The sequence below is a fragment of the Stegastes partitus genome, unplaced genomic scaffold (genome assembly GCF_000690725.1).
Source record: "Stegastes partitus isolate 25-593 unplaced genomic scaffold, Stegastes_partitus-1.0.2 Scaffold550, whole genome shotgun sequence".
NCBI classification, from domain to species: domain Eukaryota; kingdom Metazoa; phylum Chordata; class Actinopteri; family Pomacentridae; genus Stegastes; species Stegastes partitus.
The window spans coordinates 131,091-149,048 of record NW_007578281.1 but is presented as its reverse complement, the minus strand read 5'-3'; the positions used below and the strand labels follow the sequence as shown (position 1 = coordinate 149,048).

Here is a 17,958-nt window from a genome sequence, read left to right as displayed (position 1 = left end):
CACACACACACCTCCTTCTTATCCTCCTCTTCTCCTCCTCTAAACTCTCCTTTCTCCTCCTCATTTCCTTTTTTGTCCTCCTCCTTCCAGCTCCATGGAAACATCAGGGGGTCCCCGCTTGATTAGGCAGGATTAATAACAGCCGTATGTGTGTGTCTGTGTGTGTGTGTGTGTCTGTGTGCATGCTAGTGTGTTTTCCCAGGAGAAATTGTGTCAGATTGAACATTCTATCTAATGTTAACCTCTCCATGGCTGCCACTTTTCACCATTCTCATGGTAATATTCGGCCGACTCCACCCCCACAGATGTGTTTGTGTGTGCGATTCTGTGTGTGTTTCTGCTACTGTACAGATGAAGATGCTGTGTTAAGCATGTTTCTATCTACTTTCTGCTTTAAGCACCAAAGAGTCAAAGGGAAACACCAGAAATGTAACAAGTACACGTGTATAGTCATAATAGGGGCTCTGCAAGACTGTAAGTGTGAAGTGTTGGACAAAATGAAACTTTGACCTGTTGATACAAAAACAAAGGATCACCAAAGTTTTCAAAGACCCTGAAAGTCTGCAGCAAATTGACAACCCATCTAAGACTTGTTGAGACTTTGAATTACAAATTTCCACCTGAAGTGGGATCAAGAGGAACAGTCAGAAGAGCAGCATAGTCTGTAGGATTTATCTTCTGGAAGAACTTGACTGTTGAGACATTTTAGTCTTGACTAAAGTGGTACATTTTCTTACATCATTTCCTTGGCATGGTGTACACTTTTGCTTCCATCACACTTTCAGTCACTGTAGGCTCATTTTTTACTGCAACATTCACAGATTTATTGTCACATAACTGTTGGTCACAGCAGAATGACTCATGGGTTCCCAGTTGCACCCAAAAGTGATGAAATATTTGTTTTTTTATAGAATCTGTTTAGAAAAAACAGGTTTAAGTTTGGAAGAATATTTTTTTAAACGATGCATGTGGATCAAACCAATTTCAAAATTTGGGGGTATTTTTCCTGGAAGAATTACATTTTGCGTCTTAGTTGATCAAGGACCATCGAAAAGTTAAAAAAAAAATTATTACGGCAAAAGATGGTAGAGAACAAATCAGAGCTGTGGCAAATTCAGAATGCTTCAATGATGCAGTTGGTAACTCGACACATACAGTCAACTTTACCTCGAGATCTTACACTTCAATAATATCACTAAAACACACCTTGACAGTTCACATTTCTCTGCACCTTTTCGTGCACACTGTCTCCTACTGTTGACTTTCACATGAAGAAGCTGAAATTTTTCGACACAGACATTCATGCTTTGCACTGATGATTCACTTTGGACCGATCCAGCAAATGTCACTATCAGTGCAGCATGAATGGGACCTTCAGTGCAGACGCTGTGGCCTCACGTCTGTGCAGACTTTGAGGCCTCGGCTGTGCTTCAAGTGAATCATCTCACGTCTGTTCCAGTCCATGCGTGTCTGCCACATTTAAATGTTCACGTGAGTCACTCTGACTTTGCATGTAAACGTCTTTGTGTTCATGTGCGCGTTGTATCTTTGCATATTGTGCTTGCACATGTGTGTGTGTGTGTGTGTGTGTGTGTGTGTGCCAGAAAAGGAGCTAATACTGTCCCAGCTCTCAGCCTGGATTAGAAGCTTCCAGCAGGTTTCTGGGGGGTTTTATGTCTAAAACCGCCTAACTAGAGGGAACCCACAACAGCCAATTACACTGTCTCTAGGGCAAAACTTTGTGTGTGTGTGGTTCATCTGAAAGGTAGAGTGGGCACACATACACACACACACACACACACACACACACACACATACTGAGAGAGTGTATGTTAAAGTGGAGCTGGCATCTGGTGCCACTCAATTAGCTGCGACCTGCTTGCCAATAGCCAGAATCCATTTAAGTGCCAGGCCAGGAGCATGAGTAAGCACACACGCGCGAACACACACTCTGCTCTAAGGAACCAACACCAAAACTCTCAACATCTCATCCCCCATTAGTTTTAGTTGGGCTTTTATTTTAGGACACACACACACTTTCGTCTGCTTCTCTTTTGCATCCTGCTGACTGGAAACAAACAGGCTGCTGCAGGATCAATGAGTAAAATCCTCAACTACCAACCAGATAACATGACTTAAAAAAAAAAAATCAATAATTTTGCAAGCCGCACCTGAGCGGAAACAGAATAATAACGCACATCCTATATGTATTCCTCCGGCTGCGCTGCGATGCGAATCCATTTCCTTAATTTAAGATGATAACATTCCCTTATCATTAAATTGACTACAGCGTAAGCTACAGTCCTGAATCTTTATCATCCTGCCAGATAAGGAGTCACCTGAGCTCCTGCTGCACACCGCTGCTGCTGCAGAAGGCACATATCTTTAAGAAAACGCTCACGTCTCTTCCAAACTTCAAACCTGACTCATTTGCGGTATTTTGTCTCTAATTGAGTTTATTTAAGGGATTTGGTTTCCTTAAGAAAAGAAGGGAAACTCATTGTGGATTATTACACCGTCTGAGCGCCTCATGAGACGTGTGTAGAGCGAATCTGGATGAGAAATGTTGTTCTATTTCTCATTTGTCACAGAAGCTGACTGACTCCCTGCTGCTTTGGATGCATTAACAAGCGATGTTCGAGGCCGCTTTCATACGGCGAGAAAGAGCTGCATTGTGATATTGTAGCCAACTGTTCCCACGGCTGATTTATTGGAGAAGCATGAAAAGTTCTGCGAAGGAAACTCATTTAAAAGCTTAGTTGTCAGATATCAGCTTGATCATTTTTGTGATGTCAATGAGGAAACTCTGAGAGATATTTAGCCTAGCTCAGCACAAAATCTATAATAATAATCTCAATCTTGATTTATAGTGCACTTTTTAAACTCCACGTTAGTAAGATAAAACAGAAAAATCATCAGGTTTGAAGACAGACAAAAACACAATTTGCTGTACAAAAACCAACATGGAGTGCAGGAAGTAACTTCTAGCTGAGCTTTTCAAAGATGCCTGCCTAAGCCGTTTTGTTTTTGATGTAATTTACACTCATAAAAGCAGGAAAATAAGATGCTGTGGTTTGAAAAATGATTAGCTCGAGCTTTCTGAGGACCAAGAATCATGGCCAAAGGCAACACATAGCAACTCCTAAATCCTACTTCACATAAAGTTTCTGGCTTCATGCACTTTAAGAACTCTAAACAAAACTCAGGTGATTTGACTGCTCTCTTGGCTCCTCAGAGGCAAGTCTGTATTTAGGGCTAACAGGACCATGTCGCTATCAGAATGAACAGGAAATGATCCATAACTGGAATTTCAATTCCATTTCAGCATAAAAACAGCATGTGTAGAATCACCAGTCAAATCTGTTAAAAACTGTTTAAATATTTTTGTGACTTTCCTCCAATATAAGGTTTAAAAAGTAATTTTTTCCTCAGGTTTTACTTCACGACGCACCCGCACAACTTCACAACATTGTGCTGGAGTCAGTGCAACAACACAACTGATTGGATGCTTGATGATTGCCCGAGACATGGGTCATAAAACCACTGTCTCAAGCATTATCGAATTCTGATGTATGTTTCAATCCAGGATTCTTTAAGTGGTGAATCTCTCCATTATGACTTCAACAGGCCAACAGCGAAGCTACTAATGACGACGCCTGTCACCACCCGATGAGAGTTGTGTATGTGCAAGGGGCATAGCATGGAATGTCCACCGTCTATACTGGGTAATATAAAAGCACTTTCCCACCTTCTCCCAGTCCGGAGACATTCACTGTGATTGGACCAAGTTCTCAGCTCAGGATTCCTGAAGGAACCATGGATTATCCAAAAATAATAACCTCTTTTTTTGTTTCTTATATAATAAATCTGAGTATTAGAATTTATAGTGTCGTAGCAACAATTCACATGAATCACAAAAACACAGATTACAGAAGTACATAACAAACCAGGTATATATACACAAAACCAATTTACTGAGTAGTCCGTCCTGTTGATTGCCTCAGTTGGTACATTCACAGTTTTATCAGTCAGTCAATTAGGATTTATTTCACTTATCGTACAAATAGAATGGAACACAATGTGTTTTACAGATCAAAAGGGGGGAAAAAAACAGTCCATCATAAATGATTGTTATAAATGAAGTGTTCCATAAAAATAGGGACTGAGGAAACACTATCATAAATTAATGCAATGAGAAAACACCAGAGGCAACAATATCAAGTTAAGACAATAATAGAAAAGTGAGAGGTTTCAAATTTTTTTAATAAAAAAAAGAAATGGTGGATTGGTATTAATAGCAGTAGCTGTCAATACTCAAAAGCTCTATGTGAGGTGAACTCTGAATTCGACCCAACATGGGTCGTGTGTGCAACATTTTACGACATTTTGCTGCAATCATTTCACTTGTACACGTGCGACTGGTGTTAGGCATCCACTCACATCTGCTAATGGTGAGGACTATAAGTAAGGAAAGCTTGGGGCAGCTGGGAAAGGTATTTCGCTTTGACAGAGGCCAGTAGTTTTCTGTAGCTACTAATCTTTTAGCCAAGTTCGATGAAACATGTCCTGATTGTAGCTTTGCCATTTAGCTTCTGCAAGAAAGTTTCCCACAGTGTTGGAGCGTTTCCCCAAGTCTTTACACAGCAAACTGGCTTGGACTTGGAGTTAACACACAACGATAAAAATGTGTCTAGCAAAGGGCTTCACTTACAACTTTTCAAAAAACAAGTCTATTTCTCTCTTTTGGACTCAGACAGGGAGGTAAAATGGTTCTGTTCAATTTAAGAATCTCAGTAAACCATGATGACTGTGAACCAACATGCACAAAGACCAGAACCCTAAAACTGGTCTAGAAGATTCAGGAAAAAGCAACCAGACTTCACGTTCATCCAATTGGCTTCTTCAGTTCTAACTGACTAACAGGAGTTTCAGATGTATATATTCACTGCCAACCCACATGGTTAATGGCCCATTAGCGACTCAGGACTCACATGCCACGAGGTGTGAACAGCTATGAAACCAAGTGTCCCAACAACAGTAATGATCAGCTCACATTAGCCATGTGAGAATAATCCTCACTAGTCTGTTAGAACTGAAGAAGCCTCTTGGATGAAGGTGAAACAGCTTAAAAAACCAAAAGGAAGAGTCCAGTTTTCATCTAAAGCTTTTCTAAGTGCATTGATTATCAATAACGTTAACTTCAGTAATATATTCTTTAAAAAATAATGAGTGGCTGGAATTGGAGCCACATTTAAATTCATTTTGATTTTGAGTGATGAATTGATTTTCTTGTTTGTATTGGTGACACATGTGCATACACAATTCTATAAGCACATCCCCATTAATGGCATCAAGCACATCCCCATTAATGGCATCTGAACTGCTGTAGTTAAAATATTAAGGCTGCTGAAGCGGCTGCATTTTGTTTTCTTCTGTGGTGGTGTTTATTTTTGCAATAAGTCAGTAACAAACTGAACTCCTTTCATTCATTTGGAAATCAGGCTGTGAGTCTGACAGTCTTCAGGTGGTAAAAACTACAGGGAATTCGAAGAAGAGTTAGAGGACAAACTCAATTTTTTTGTTTTGCTGCCACTTCATGTGCTTTTATTACTTCCGTGTGTCAAAACGTCATGTGTAAAAAAAACGGCTTCAAACCTCCCAGATTGGTGGTGTGGATTTGACAACTGACAGGAAAATAGCCCATTTGACTTTTTTTTCTTCTCTGGACTGTAGGTTAAACACTGGTGTTTGCCAGCTAAAGGGCACTGATGTCCTGCAAATGTAAAGTGTTTTTGTGTACACGAGGCCGCCTGTGTGTTTTACCTGTCGCAGTGGTTGCACTTGAATGGCTTCGCTCCGGTGTGTTTGCGGTAGTGTCGTGTCAACTCGTCACTGCGGGCGAAACGCCATTCGCAGCCCTCCCATGAGCACTTATAGGGCTTCTCACCTGAAACACAGAGAGAGGGAGAGGAAGGGGGGAGAAGGCGTCACATTTTATTATAATTCCAACATCTAATTTCACACGTCTAAACTACAGCTGTTCGCTAATGTACAGGTTACCCCCCCTGGCTTTTTCCAGACACACACACACACACACACACACACACACACACACACACACACACACACACACAGACACACACACACAGACACACACTGAGCTGAGGGGCTGTCCAGCTTTAACACAACAGCCATTTCAATGAGCCAATACACTCAATTAGCTGTAAATGAAGTCTTTCAGCACGGCGGCATGTTAATTCATAATCCTAAATTCACCCTGAAATGAATCTCGTTTTGTTCCCTCTATTACCACCCCCCACCCTACACACATACACAGACACACGCACACAGCCTGAGGTGGGGGAATCTGAAATGTAAATGAAGTTTCATCCCCCGGTTCACCAGATGGGAGAAGAGATGGTCTATTGTTCTCAGCCTGTAGTTATCTCTCCATGATAGAAAGCCTTCCAGCTGTGTGTGTGTGTGTGTGTGTGTGTGTGTGTGTGCATGTGAGTGTGTGTGTGAGTGCTTTGGTTGGAGGTGTGTGCGTTTGCGGTGTGTAGCGTAGCAGCAGACTGTCTTCAGATGGGACCTGATTATGTCTCGCTGTTTAAACGCTTGTATGAGAGTATGTTTCTCCGTGCGAGTGTGAGTTTGGGGTCAAAAGATAAAGCAGCAAATTTGGCCTTGCACCAAAATCACGCACCGCCCCCAAAATTAACACCACAACTAACAAGCAGAAAGGTAGAAAGAAGTCTACAACAATAAAAGCAAAAAAAAAAAACAACAACCAAACAAAAAAACACGCAATATCCTTTCGTGGAGGGAGACACAAAAATTGATTGGATATTCTGCACCAAGCTATTTATTGTGTCGACACTAACAAGCCTCTTTGGATTGTATGTCACACTGCAATAAATGCTGTATTTCACGCACGAACGCCTTTTTGTGTTTCTGTTCTGTACTTCAGGCAGCCTAAGCTTTTTCATTTTCTACTAAATTCACCCTCCTGCTGCTCAGAGTTTTCTACAGTCCTTCCCAAGAAATCCTGGAAATGTTTCTCTTCTGGCGTGACCCTAATTGTGCGTATCGTCGGTGTGGCTCATTTTATTTTGTCACTTTGTTCATTTCACTTCACAACCTGAAGGGCTGCAAGTGATGCTGGGTGAAAACAAGAGGCTGCGCTGCTGCTGCTACGCGAACCAGCGAGAACATTGTCTGATTGTTTATCAGCATCTACCAGAAACATGTGTGATTGGTCAAAGATGTACTTCGTCCTCAAAGCTTCAAACCCTCAAACCTGCCAGCTGGTTTGAAAGCCATGTTGTGTTATAAAAAAAATCAACAAAACGACTCCATTTTTCAGATCTAGAAACTGTGAAACCAGGAAGAATGATCAGATTTCCAACTTTCCGATGGTCCTTGAACTAATCATGTGTGATGTGTGATGTCATTAGCAAAAAAAACCAAAAACAAATCAAAGCTTAAAATTGTGACATTATTCTACATTCCTTATCTTAAAATTTGCCCAAAAATATTTTCGGATGAACTGCAGGCTGTGTTTACTCAGAGCAGATTGAGGGAAAAATTAAACATACTTGAGCAATAAAATATGAATGCAGCATGGCCAAAAAAAGAGGAAAACAGAGGAGGTAGTTGTTGGAAGATACATTCAGCATGATGAAAAATGCTTTGGGAGCTGATTTGCATAGTAGAGTTAAAAAGGCCTCGTTTGCAGAGGCTGTAAACATGGTAGCACCTATATATTGGGACCAGTATCAGTAACATCTCTGTGCCTTTGGAAAAATATATTTTTGAGTTCTCTTTACCTCTAGCCGTGGTTGCACTGTTTCCATAGAGGTACAAGACTTACTATATTATATACTGCAGTTAAAAGTCGCCCATAGTGAGTAAAAATGTGACAGGAGAAAAAAAAATGTACAGAAACTTGCTTCAACGTTAACCAAAGCTGGTACTCACATCATTTTAATTTAAGAGAAGAAAGAAAGAAAACAAATACTGATAGAGAGGAAACATGTGAAAACACAAGCCACTTTCTCCACTGTACACTCTGTGTTGAAAAAAACTGCCCCAATGTAATTGCAGACCCCTGGTGTGTGTGCGTGTGAACTGGGGGGTGGTAACTATAATTGGGGCCTTAATGACTCTTAATGGGGAGTAATACAGCAGCTTACAGTCAGTTAGCCAGATGTCCCAGCAGCCCCTCCACTGCCATCGCAGCACACACCAATCTTCTTAAGGAGACTAACACAAACACATAGCAATTCACAGCTAAGTGGAGCTGATGCGAAATCTGAAGCATTACAAAATACGGTGGAAACCTAATCGGTTGCAGTAGAAAAAGATGTTTGCACAAGTGTGCGAGTTCAAATGCAGATCCAAACAGACAACAAAATGCTGACAGAGAAGCTGATTTTATCCAGAAGCATCACCTGGTTCCAGACCTCCACATTGCATCAGTGAGCACAAAGTGATCCTGTCTCTCTTATTGGAAAAACAAGCCAATCAGAACTTCGTTGGCAGGATTATCAATTTAATCACCACCCTTCTGTGCCAGAACTGGAAAAAATGATGAAACCCTGGAATAATAATGAGAAAGAAACATTAGCTGCTCATAGCAACCGCTATCTAAGCTTCTGTTTCAACTGAAATGATGTCGGTGGGATGGCTGCTTGCTTCTGATGTTCTGATGTGAACTTTTCTATGCAAAAATGAAACAGTTCAACCGTCAATCCAGCCACTAAAGTGCAATTTAAGGGGCAAAAGTTTTGAATTTCTTTCGTTAAATGAAATATCCAGAGTAAAAGCGGATTCCCTGCTGTTTCTTTCTCTTTTTTTTGACAATTACATGATCTTGTTATACCCTCTAAATGCACAGCTTGAAGGAAACACTCACTTATTCTTTTGACATTTGAACATTAATGGACAAAACCTCATATTTCAAGAAGCATCCCTTCTTTTCATGCATCTTCTTTGTCTTTTATGCTGTTCATATCCCCAACCACACTGCAGGGCATCGCTTCTCCATCCTACCGCAACAGGAGAGCGAAATGTGAGCTCGCTTTTATGAACTTATATTGAAATTCATCACCTTGAATTTCAGAGCACTCCAACAAGAAGAAAGTACACCTTCACGCGGACCAGTATCCAAGGTGCAGAGCGGCTGTGACAGCAAGGTGATGCAACGACATGTAAAAGATGATGTGTTACAGGAACATCCAACTGTGAATGATGCCCTCTTCCCCTTTATTTCCCCACAGTTTGTGTGCCTCTTTGATCGGAGTTGTCCTTTTTATCCACAGACACAACATGACTGCGGTTCCTCTTGGACTAAATTAATTCCAGATCACGAGCTGAGCTGTGCTCGCCACGATTTGCATATTCAAATTTTCCAGTCAAATCTCAGGCAGTCGGTTGCTGATTTCCACAACAGGGACCTGGGTTTTGTTGCTGCCTCATCGCTGCGTATTCTCGGTTATAGGTGTTTCTCTGCCACCTTGCTGACAGTTTCTGAGTCTCGTCTGTCTCAATCTCTAATGGCCATTTATTGGTATTTGAAGATTCCACCAAAGCTGAAAATTTTGTTGCTTCTTATGTAGCTGATGCTCCTCTGTGTCACGTTGAACACTAGATGGAGGAGCAGTTCAAATAGTACTGAATTTTAAATGACAATATCAACATAAAATAAGCTTCTTGCAATTAAACGATAAAATTATTTGTTGACAGAAACAGTAAAGAAACAAAAAAGCCCAAACTAAACTCTACTGAACTTTATATTGAAGTCAAATATACAAAAACTGTGATCATTAAAACATACATTGCTGAAGTTTGTCACATATGAAATATTTTTGAGGTGGTCATCATACACTGCAGTTTCAAGGCAGAAGTGCTTACCCACGGTGGTGACTGCTTATTTCACTCATGATATTGCTTTAAGCAAAACCCTGTATGGACATGGTAATGAGGAAAACTCTTGATTTTTGCCAGTCTGAAGAAGGCGCTTCAGGTCAAGAGGGGACTTGGACTTGTAACTTTCATGACATTCTTTAGGTTCTACTTTAACATCCAGGGGCATCTGAGGGAGAACTAATAGAACTGTGGAAATATGGCAATTGGGTGCTCCATCATGACAACCTGCTCGCTCACAACAAGCTGAAAATGTGTGATTTTTTTGTTGTTGTCCACACTGACATTAATCACCACTCGTCACCCACCCTAGTTGCTACATTTGGCTCTCCACAACTTCTTCCTCTTCCCAAAATGAAATTTGAAGAATTGCCAAGATAAAACCAAAGTGGTGGGTATCTATGTTGCATAATGATTGTAACACTGAGCAACTTTGTTCAATTTTTATTTTTATTTTTTCATGCATCAGTGTCCTATCTTACAATGCTGTCTGTGGTTTTGGGGGAAATGCAGCTTAATTCCATTTTATGCATTGGATGTAGAGCTTGAATGTCAATAAAGTTGACTTGTTTTGCCACAGCAGAGCCCTTCACAGATGGTGTTTGATGTGTTCATGGAACAGGACTTCCAGGGAGCGTTCCAACTGTGGCAGGAGCACTGGGAGCAGCGCACTGCTGCACAAGGTCACTGCTTTGCAGGCGTTTGTCGCCAAATTTAAATCAGGTACAGTTTTTGCTATTTTTAAGTACAGATTCTGATTTTTTTTTTTAAATCACATTTTGTATCATTTTTGCCAGGTGATTGGTTGGACTCAAGATTTAGTTGTTTTGAATTTACTTCAACTATGCCACTTAAACTAGATGCATTAAGCCTGAAGAGACAACAGCAGCTGCCTTAAGCACAAGACATTTCCGAGTTCGAGTTCTTTCGCTCGAAAAAACCCAATCTTGTATATTTACCCTTGAAGATTACTATTTTATGGGGATCCACACTCCTCTGCTACAGCTCAGGTACAGCTGTGAAAAACCTGAGCGCCTGCGATTCTATGGCAGATTACCTCGAGCTTTGCAAAGAGCCCGAAAAATCATCCGTGTTCAGCAGGCGGCGTCTCAATGTGTGAATCCTCCTACTCACTTCCACAGAGTCCTCCTCGCTCAGGACTGAATACAGGAGCAATATTTTCGATATACAATAGCAAACCACTTGGCAGCTTATCCTCTGGGCCTGTCGGAGAAACGTCGCATTCCCAACCTGCATGTGTGTGTGCGTGATACGGGGTTTGAGTGGGGGGCCGCAGGTGCCAGACAGGCGGCCGTTTCACACCCGTCTTCTGTAATTGGCCAGAGCACCCCATCTTCCTTCAATAGGAGCCCCCTCAAACACACACAGACATGCTACAGCACATGCACACACACTGTTGGAGGAATGAAGCAAGGCCAGCTCGGGCCTGACGCCACAGCAACCATGACGCCAGCCAATTATAGCACGGCAAGGCAAGGATGCATGATAAAGTCACCTAGCAACTGAGAGAAAGAGAGGAGAGAGGGAGGGGGGTGAGGGGTGGTGAGAGAGAGAGAGAGAGAGAGAGAGAGAGAGAGAGAGAGAGAGAGAGAGAGAGAGATTAACAGGCATGGACAATCCACCAGCCACCAACCAATTATGGAAGAGTGTGATGCAGTTGCTTGGCAACCCAAGCTGAATGAGCAAATGGAAGAGAGAGAGAGAGAGAGAGAGAGAGAGAGAGAGAGAGAGAGAGAGAAAGAGAAAGAACAGGTTGGAGGTTGGATTCAACGGGTGTAGAGGAGTGTAGAGGGTGGAGGTCTGTGGGGAGGTTCAGGGGTTACAGCAGGGTTTTTCCTGAATCCACATGAGGTGCTGGATGGGGGTGGGGTGCAGGTCGAGGTCTCGGAAAAGCAGACCTGAGCGACCGTGCCGGTACTTCAACCAGAATTACACTCCACATCACAGTTGGCTGCTTTGCAAAGCATGGGTGAATGCATTTTACTTCATATTTTATAGGAATCTATCGGTTTATAAAGTCAGCACATTTTTTTAAATATTTAAACTGGCTACAGGTGCATAAATCATTGCAGTAAACATGAAGCCAGCATTAATGTCTGACAGAAGTGTTTTATTCTAATGAGATTCTGATTCTGGGGATTTCAAAGAGCACCTCATTTATATTTCCATTAAAGGATATGTTACTGTAAAAAGGTTAATGCAGACTATATATATATATACACAGAAATAAAAGAAAACCAAAGGTGACCTGAAACAAATATAATTTTAAAAAATCCACAAACATTATAACACTTATAAACTACATAGAATCTGCATTTAACTAAGCATAACTGTGATTATCAGAAATTACTGTTCAGCAGTTTAGTTCAATGGATTAGTATTGACTCTGAAAGATGATATATTTTTGTTTGCACACGCTGTGTTTGAGGAAGCATTACTATGTCAGTCATCAACACTGTGTGTTGTCACCTTCTGCTTCAAAATTTTAACAAACCCAAGTCCCTTTCAGACATGCACTACTTTCCGTTAATCTGAACGTGACAGCCAGATGCCTGAGTGAACACCCTGGTTGCAATGCCAATCTTACAGGGTCAGACTAAGTAACATCAATTTCAACATGGCACAAGTCTGAACTGCATGCTGTTGTGTTATTGCACAGGCACACACAAGCGACGGTACTTCCAGCTGTTTCTAGGAGTCTTTCTTCTGACTTTATTACCTACTTGGAGCACCAGACAGCCACGGGATCCCTATGAGCATCTCCAAAGCAAGAATTGTGTGTATTTAAGCACGTGGAACAACAAAAGTAACATCATTTTTGACTTTGATTTCGAAATTATCCCTGACATGGAGACAGGATTGATTGGGATCTAAAAACAGCTCAAACTGTGAACTTCTCTTCACACAGAATCACAGTTTATGGTGCAGTTCAATCATGTGAGACAGCAAATCTAGTTTCATCCATCCATCCATCCATCCATCCATTGTCTTCCGCTTATCCGTGGTCGGGCCGCGGGGGCTGTAGGTGGAGCAGGTCGTCCCAGACCTCCCTCCCCCTGGTGACCAGCTCTGCCTGGGGGATCCCGAGGCATTCCCAGTGGGTTCTGGGTCTGCCCCGGGGTCTCTTCCGAGGTGGACGTGTTCGGAAAACCTCCAGAGGAAGCCTCCCCAGAGGCAACCGAACCAGGTGTCCATACCACCTTGCGGCTCAGCTCTCTCTTCACCATGCCGGTCCGGTACAGCGCCCGCATTACTGCTGACGCCGCCTGTCCATCTCGCGCTCCGTTTTCCCATCACTCGTGAACAAGATCCCATCTCCACAAAGGTAAAGAGCTGGTCCACTCTTCCATGACCAGGACGGAATCCGCATTGCTCCTCCTGAATCCGAGGTTCGACAATCAGCCGAAGCCTCTTTTCCAGCACCTTAGAGTAAACATTCCCAGGGAGGCTAAGAAGTGTGATACCTCGATAATTGGCACACACTCTCCGGTCCCCCTTTTTAAAAATGGGAACCACCACCCCGGTCTGCCACTCCACAGACACTGTACCCGATGCCCATGCAACATTGAAGAGACGTGTCAGCCATGACAGTCTGACAATGTCCAGAGCCTTCAGCATCTCAGGGTGAATCTCGTCCACACCAAGGGCTTTGCCACCGAGGAGCTTCTTAACTACCTCGGCGACCTCTACCACGGATATGGATGCAGAAGCCCCCGAGTCTTCAGGCTCTGCCCCTTCAGCTTCTGTTTACCGGGTTCAGGAGTTCCTCGAAGTGCTCCTTCCACCACTTGACGAGATCCCCAGTCTGGGTCAGCAGTTCTCCTCCCCGGCTGTACACGGCCTGGGCGAATCCCTGCCTCCCCTTTCTGAGGCATTGGACGGTTTGCCAGAACTTCCTCGGGGCCGACTGAAAGTCCTTCTCCATAGCCTCCCCAAACTCCTCCCACACCTGAGTTTTAGCTTCCATGACTGCTGCAGCTGCTGGCTGTGGAAGCTAAAAATCTAGTTTCAGTCAATTGTTTATGATTATGCAATGATGAAGTGTATTACAAATAATGCCTGTGTACCGTGGCTCTTTTCATCACTGTGGTGGGTGTGTCTGAATGATGCTGTGAGGACCTTTAATAAGAAACAGACTGACGGATGTTATGTATCATATGTCTGAAAATGACTTGAAAAAGCTCAGATACAAAACTTTAAAATCAGCTTGGATGAATGTGCTTTAAATGTGAACGTACGGCTAGCTGAGGGGGTTGGGTTTGCTTTTTATCTGTACAACAACATTCTTTTCTACACTTTTTCGTCTTCTGGGTCATTTTATGCAAACAAAGATTTGCTTGAAACAAAGCTGCAGCATTGCATCCTTTAAGAAATGGCGTTGTTCTGTTATATTCTTTATATTGTGCTAAAACCTATTATAAAATGGCACACAAACACAGTTTTCACACATTTGCACATAACGAGGACGGTAAAAATTCTTGCGCTGTTCTAAATAATTATGCCTATGTTGTTTATTATATCACAACACTGTTATACACTTGTTTTGTTATTTCTAGTGGACGACAAATGCATACCACTTTACACTTACCAATCACCTATTACCATCTAATACAAGAGCTCCGCCGTGAATTCTACTTTAACAAAGCCTCTACATTTTTTTTTATTTTATTTCTGCTGACATTGTAGTGATACTATTTATTAATGTTTATTATTGAGATTGTAGCAGTTGGTGGTGATGAACTGGAATCTATTAAACTGAAAAGTGTTCCTAATTCTTTGCTCTCCTTGTGTATGTTAATGGAGTGAGCAAAATATTAGGGAGGCTTTTAGTTAAAGTGCAGTTGAGCACACACCACCGCCACCCACTATGGCCTAAATAAAAAAACATTAGTTATCAATTTTTTGTCAAAATACAAATATATATATAATATATTTATTGTTTGTACTATACTATACTATACTATACTATACTATACAATTATATCACAATTACGTTTTAATTATTATTATTACACATGATACTGTATTTTGTATACATTTATTACTTATATTAATTATTTATTCATATTTTTAAAATTTCTCATATATCCACAGCGTTCCTACCTCAACAGTGCAATATATTTATTCTGCCGTTGGCTAACTGTACATACAATTACAATTACAATAAAAAGCATTCTATTCTAACTTAAGTCTTGTCTCGTAATGTCACGTAATGCACATCCAACTGTTTTATCAGGTGAGTTTTGTAAATGGAGAGTAAAAACACCTGCACACTGTGTTCATTCTTCCCCAAAAATGTAATTAAGTGCAGCTTTTGGGAGTCTTTTGAACTCTTCTTCCAAAGCGGCTCATCGCTTTCTTTCTATTTCTTTTGTGCCAAGTATGTAGTTAAGTATATTATTTTGGATAGCTGCTTGAATTACAAGGAGGATGCAATTATTATCCATCTATTGCTCCGACCAGATCCAAGAGAGTGAAACTAAAAAAAAAAAAAAAAACACCCAGAGAACCAGAAAACCCTGGCTCCGGCTCAGAACAGCTCTGATGAGGTACTTTAGAGATTTGCTGAATTAATTTGTACATCGATTAATGCTACAACTCTTCCCTGATTGAACATTTTCATACAGGAAAATAAACCTTACTTCTACATCATGGCTGCAGCTCAGAAAAATTGTTTCGAGTACGAATGCTGGAACATAATTACCATCGTGATGTGGAATTGCAGCACATGTACAGCACAACCCCCTGACAGACCTCAATATAATGATGTTTCTAATGGCCTCTGGTGTGCACTATGTGACAGTAAGTGTATTGACACTGTGCAGGCTTTCTGCAGCTGCTCCTCCCTGTAGTCTCTGCTACGTTAATCCCTCCCTACATGTATGTTCAATGATTTATGGTTATAATAACCCAAAAAGAGGATTAAGCTAATTAAACCACAGCGCTGTGCTTGTAATGAACACATCGGGAGGGAATACACCACCCCCACATTTATACCACACACACACAGATCAGGGAAGCTGCACTGTCTTCGGGGTGTCTTTTTCTTTTTTCACAGTGAAAGATTCTGCGTTTAAAAGCTTAGCGTTGGTTAGCATGACTCGGCTGTCGAATCATCAGAAGATTAAAGATACTGGAGCTCGCGGTACCAGAAAAACTAGCAGCTCCTTTCTGGATTAGCTATAATAAAGCTACAGTGGTTGGGTTTCCCCTTAGCTATGCCAGGTGCTGCCCTGGAATGTAATGCTATACTTAAAGCCAAGCTATGGTCGCTGGGATCATATAAGCCTATAACACGCTGGATTAATGATGCCAAGGTTGCCAGAACAGTGGATGTCTACGAGCTGTGTGCTGTGATCCTAGTGAAGCTGCTAACACTCGCTGATGACAACTGAAGGCCATGACCTGCCGTGGATACTGTAAATGATGGTGTGGTTAAAGCTGAGGTTGAATGGTAGCTTCAGGTGGTACAAGTCTGCACGGGCCTTATACACTGCAGATGAATGATGGATTGACTTACTCAGGCTAAAGATCACAAATCCAGGAGGAATTTTGACTTCAAAATTGATGAGAGTATTTCCAAGATTGCCCAAATCCACTGGTTCCTGTCACTTTAAAAAGTAATGGTGCCGCTCCAGGTTACAACTGTAAATCTCCAACAAGAATTACTGCTAAATGTAGTTTCAACAAACAAATCATAAAACCACTATTCTCACCCTTTTTATTTTGCTGTGATTTTGCCTATACTACAGATATTATCACAGAAACCTATGCTGCCTGAAAGAACATATGTGCTACATTTCAATCAGACGACAGTGAGGGTGCAGATGTTTTAACATTTAAACATCCAAAGTTAAAAGAGATCAAAAACATCATTTGGACTAGTCATATTTACACTGTGGCTAGTCTGAATTTTTATTTACAATATATACATATATACACACACACACATATATAATGTCACTCTGAATCGTCAAAAGAACAGAGAGATCTGTAATTCAGTTTTGACTTTTCAAAACAAAAGTTACAAATGTCTCCTAACATAAAGTCAAATTGTTGTGCATGAAACTACTGGTCCAGAGCCTGCTGTGGTGTAATATGACAATTAGAAAATGCCATAAAAAAGGAAGATTTTTATCAACAAGGAGTTTATAGAGAACTAAAACTTTGTTCATAAACTTGTAGTTGAAATTTATCAGAGCTTTGACGTCAGTCTGCTGTGACACGGTGTTATAAAGACTTTTATATGGCACAGTATGTTTGAAAAGCAAGCTTGCCATAGTGTCTGAATACAGACATCTGCAATGTCATTTTGTGAGTGAAAACTAATTCTTCGTATCTGTAATGACATTCTGAGATGTTTATAACATCATTTTGACTTGTTCAAATCTAATGTAACTAATCGAAACAGGACAATGTTAATATTTTGAAATGGAAAGGATTGAAGATATCTTAACTAGAATGACCACTGGTCAGAATTAAACTGTAGATTTGTAAAACTGTAATTAATTCACCTGCAGAAAGGGAATTGTGAATATCTGTAGCTGATTTGTAATTTTCTGTAATGAGAAACCTCATACACATAAATGGTAGAAATTATGTCATTTCTTCTTATAAGAATGACAGTGTGGTCAAAATAGTCCTGTTGACGAGGAAGAACTCAGCTATGGAATGTGCAATACATATCAAGTCCAGTTATTAAACGTTAAAACAATTTGCCCTAAATATGGCCATACTTGGCATGTAGCAATGAACATACTTTTTTGTGTAGTTAAAGGAGATGCAAAGCTAGTCAGATATTTGCCAACAATGAATGCATTAGTTCCTCTGACTAAGGTTAAAATGTCTTTGTGATAGCTTTCCAAAGTTGTAAAATCCTTCCTTGTGTATTGTGAACTACTTTCTAATGTCTAATAAGGCTTCAAACTCACAAAATCTGTTTCTCACTGTGGCAGCTATTCAGAAAAATACAACAGACTGTTCACTATTGAGTAAAATTTCTTCCACCAA

At 41.1% G+C, this 17,958-nt stretch overlaps 1 protein-coding gene across 1 annotated transcript in view; it reads right to left on the bottom strand.

Annotated features, from left to right (window-relative positions):
* Positions 1-17,958, bottom strand: part of klf7b (Kruppel like factor 7b) — an 84,438-nt gene that overhangs the window by 5,404 nt on the left and 61,076 nt on the right. The window contains exon 3 of the mRNA XM_008288268.1: positions 5,824-5,947. Coding sequence (XP_008286490.1) covers positions 5,824-5,947 — 124 coding nt within the window. The remainder of the gene's footprint in view (positions 1-5,823; positions 5,948-17,958) is intronic.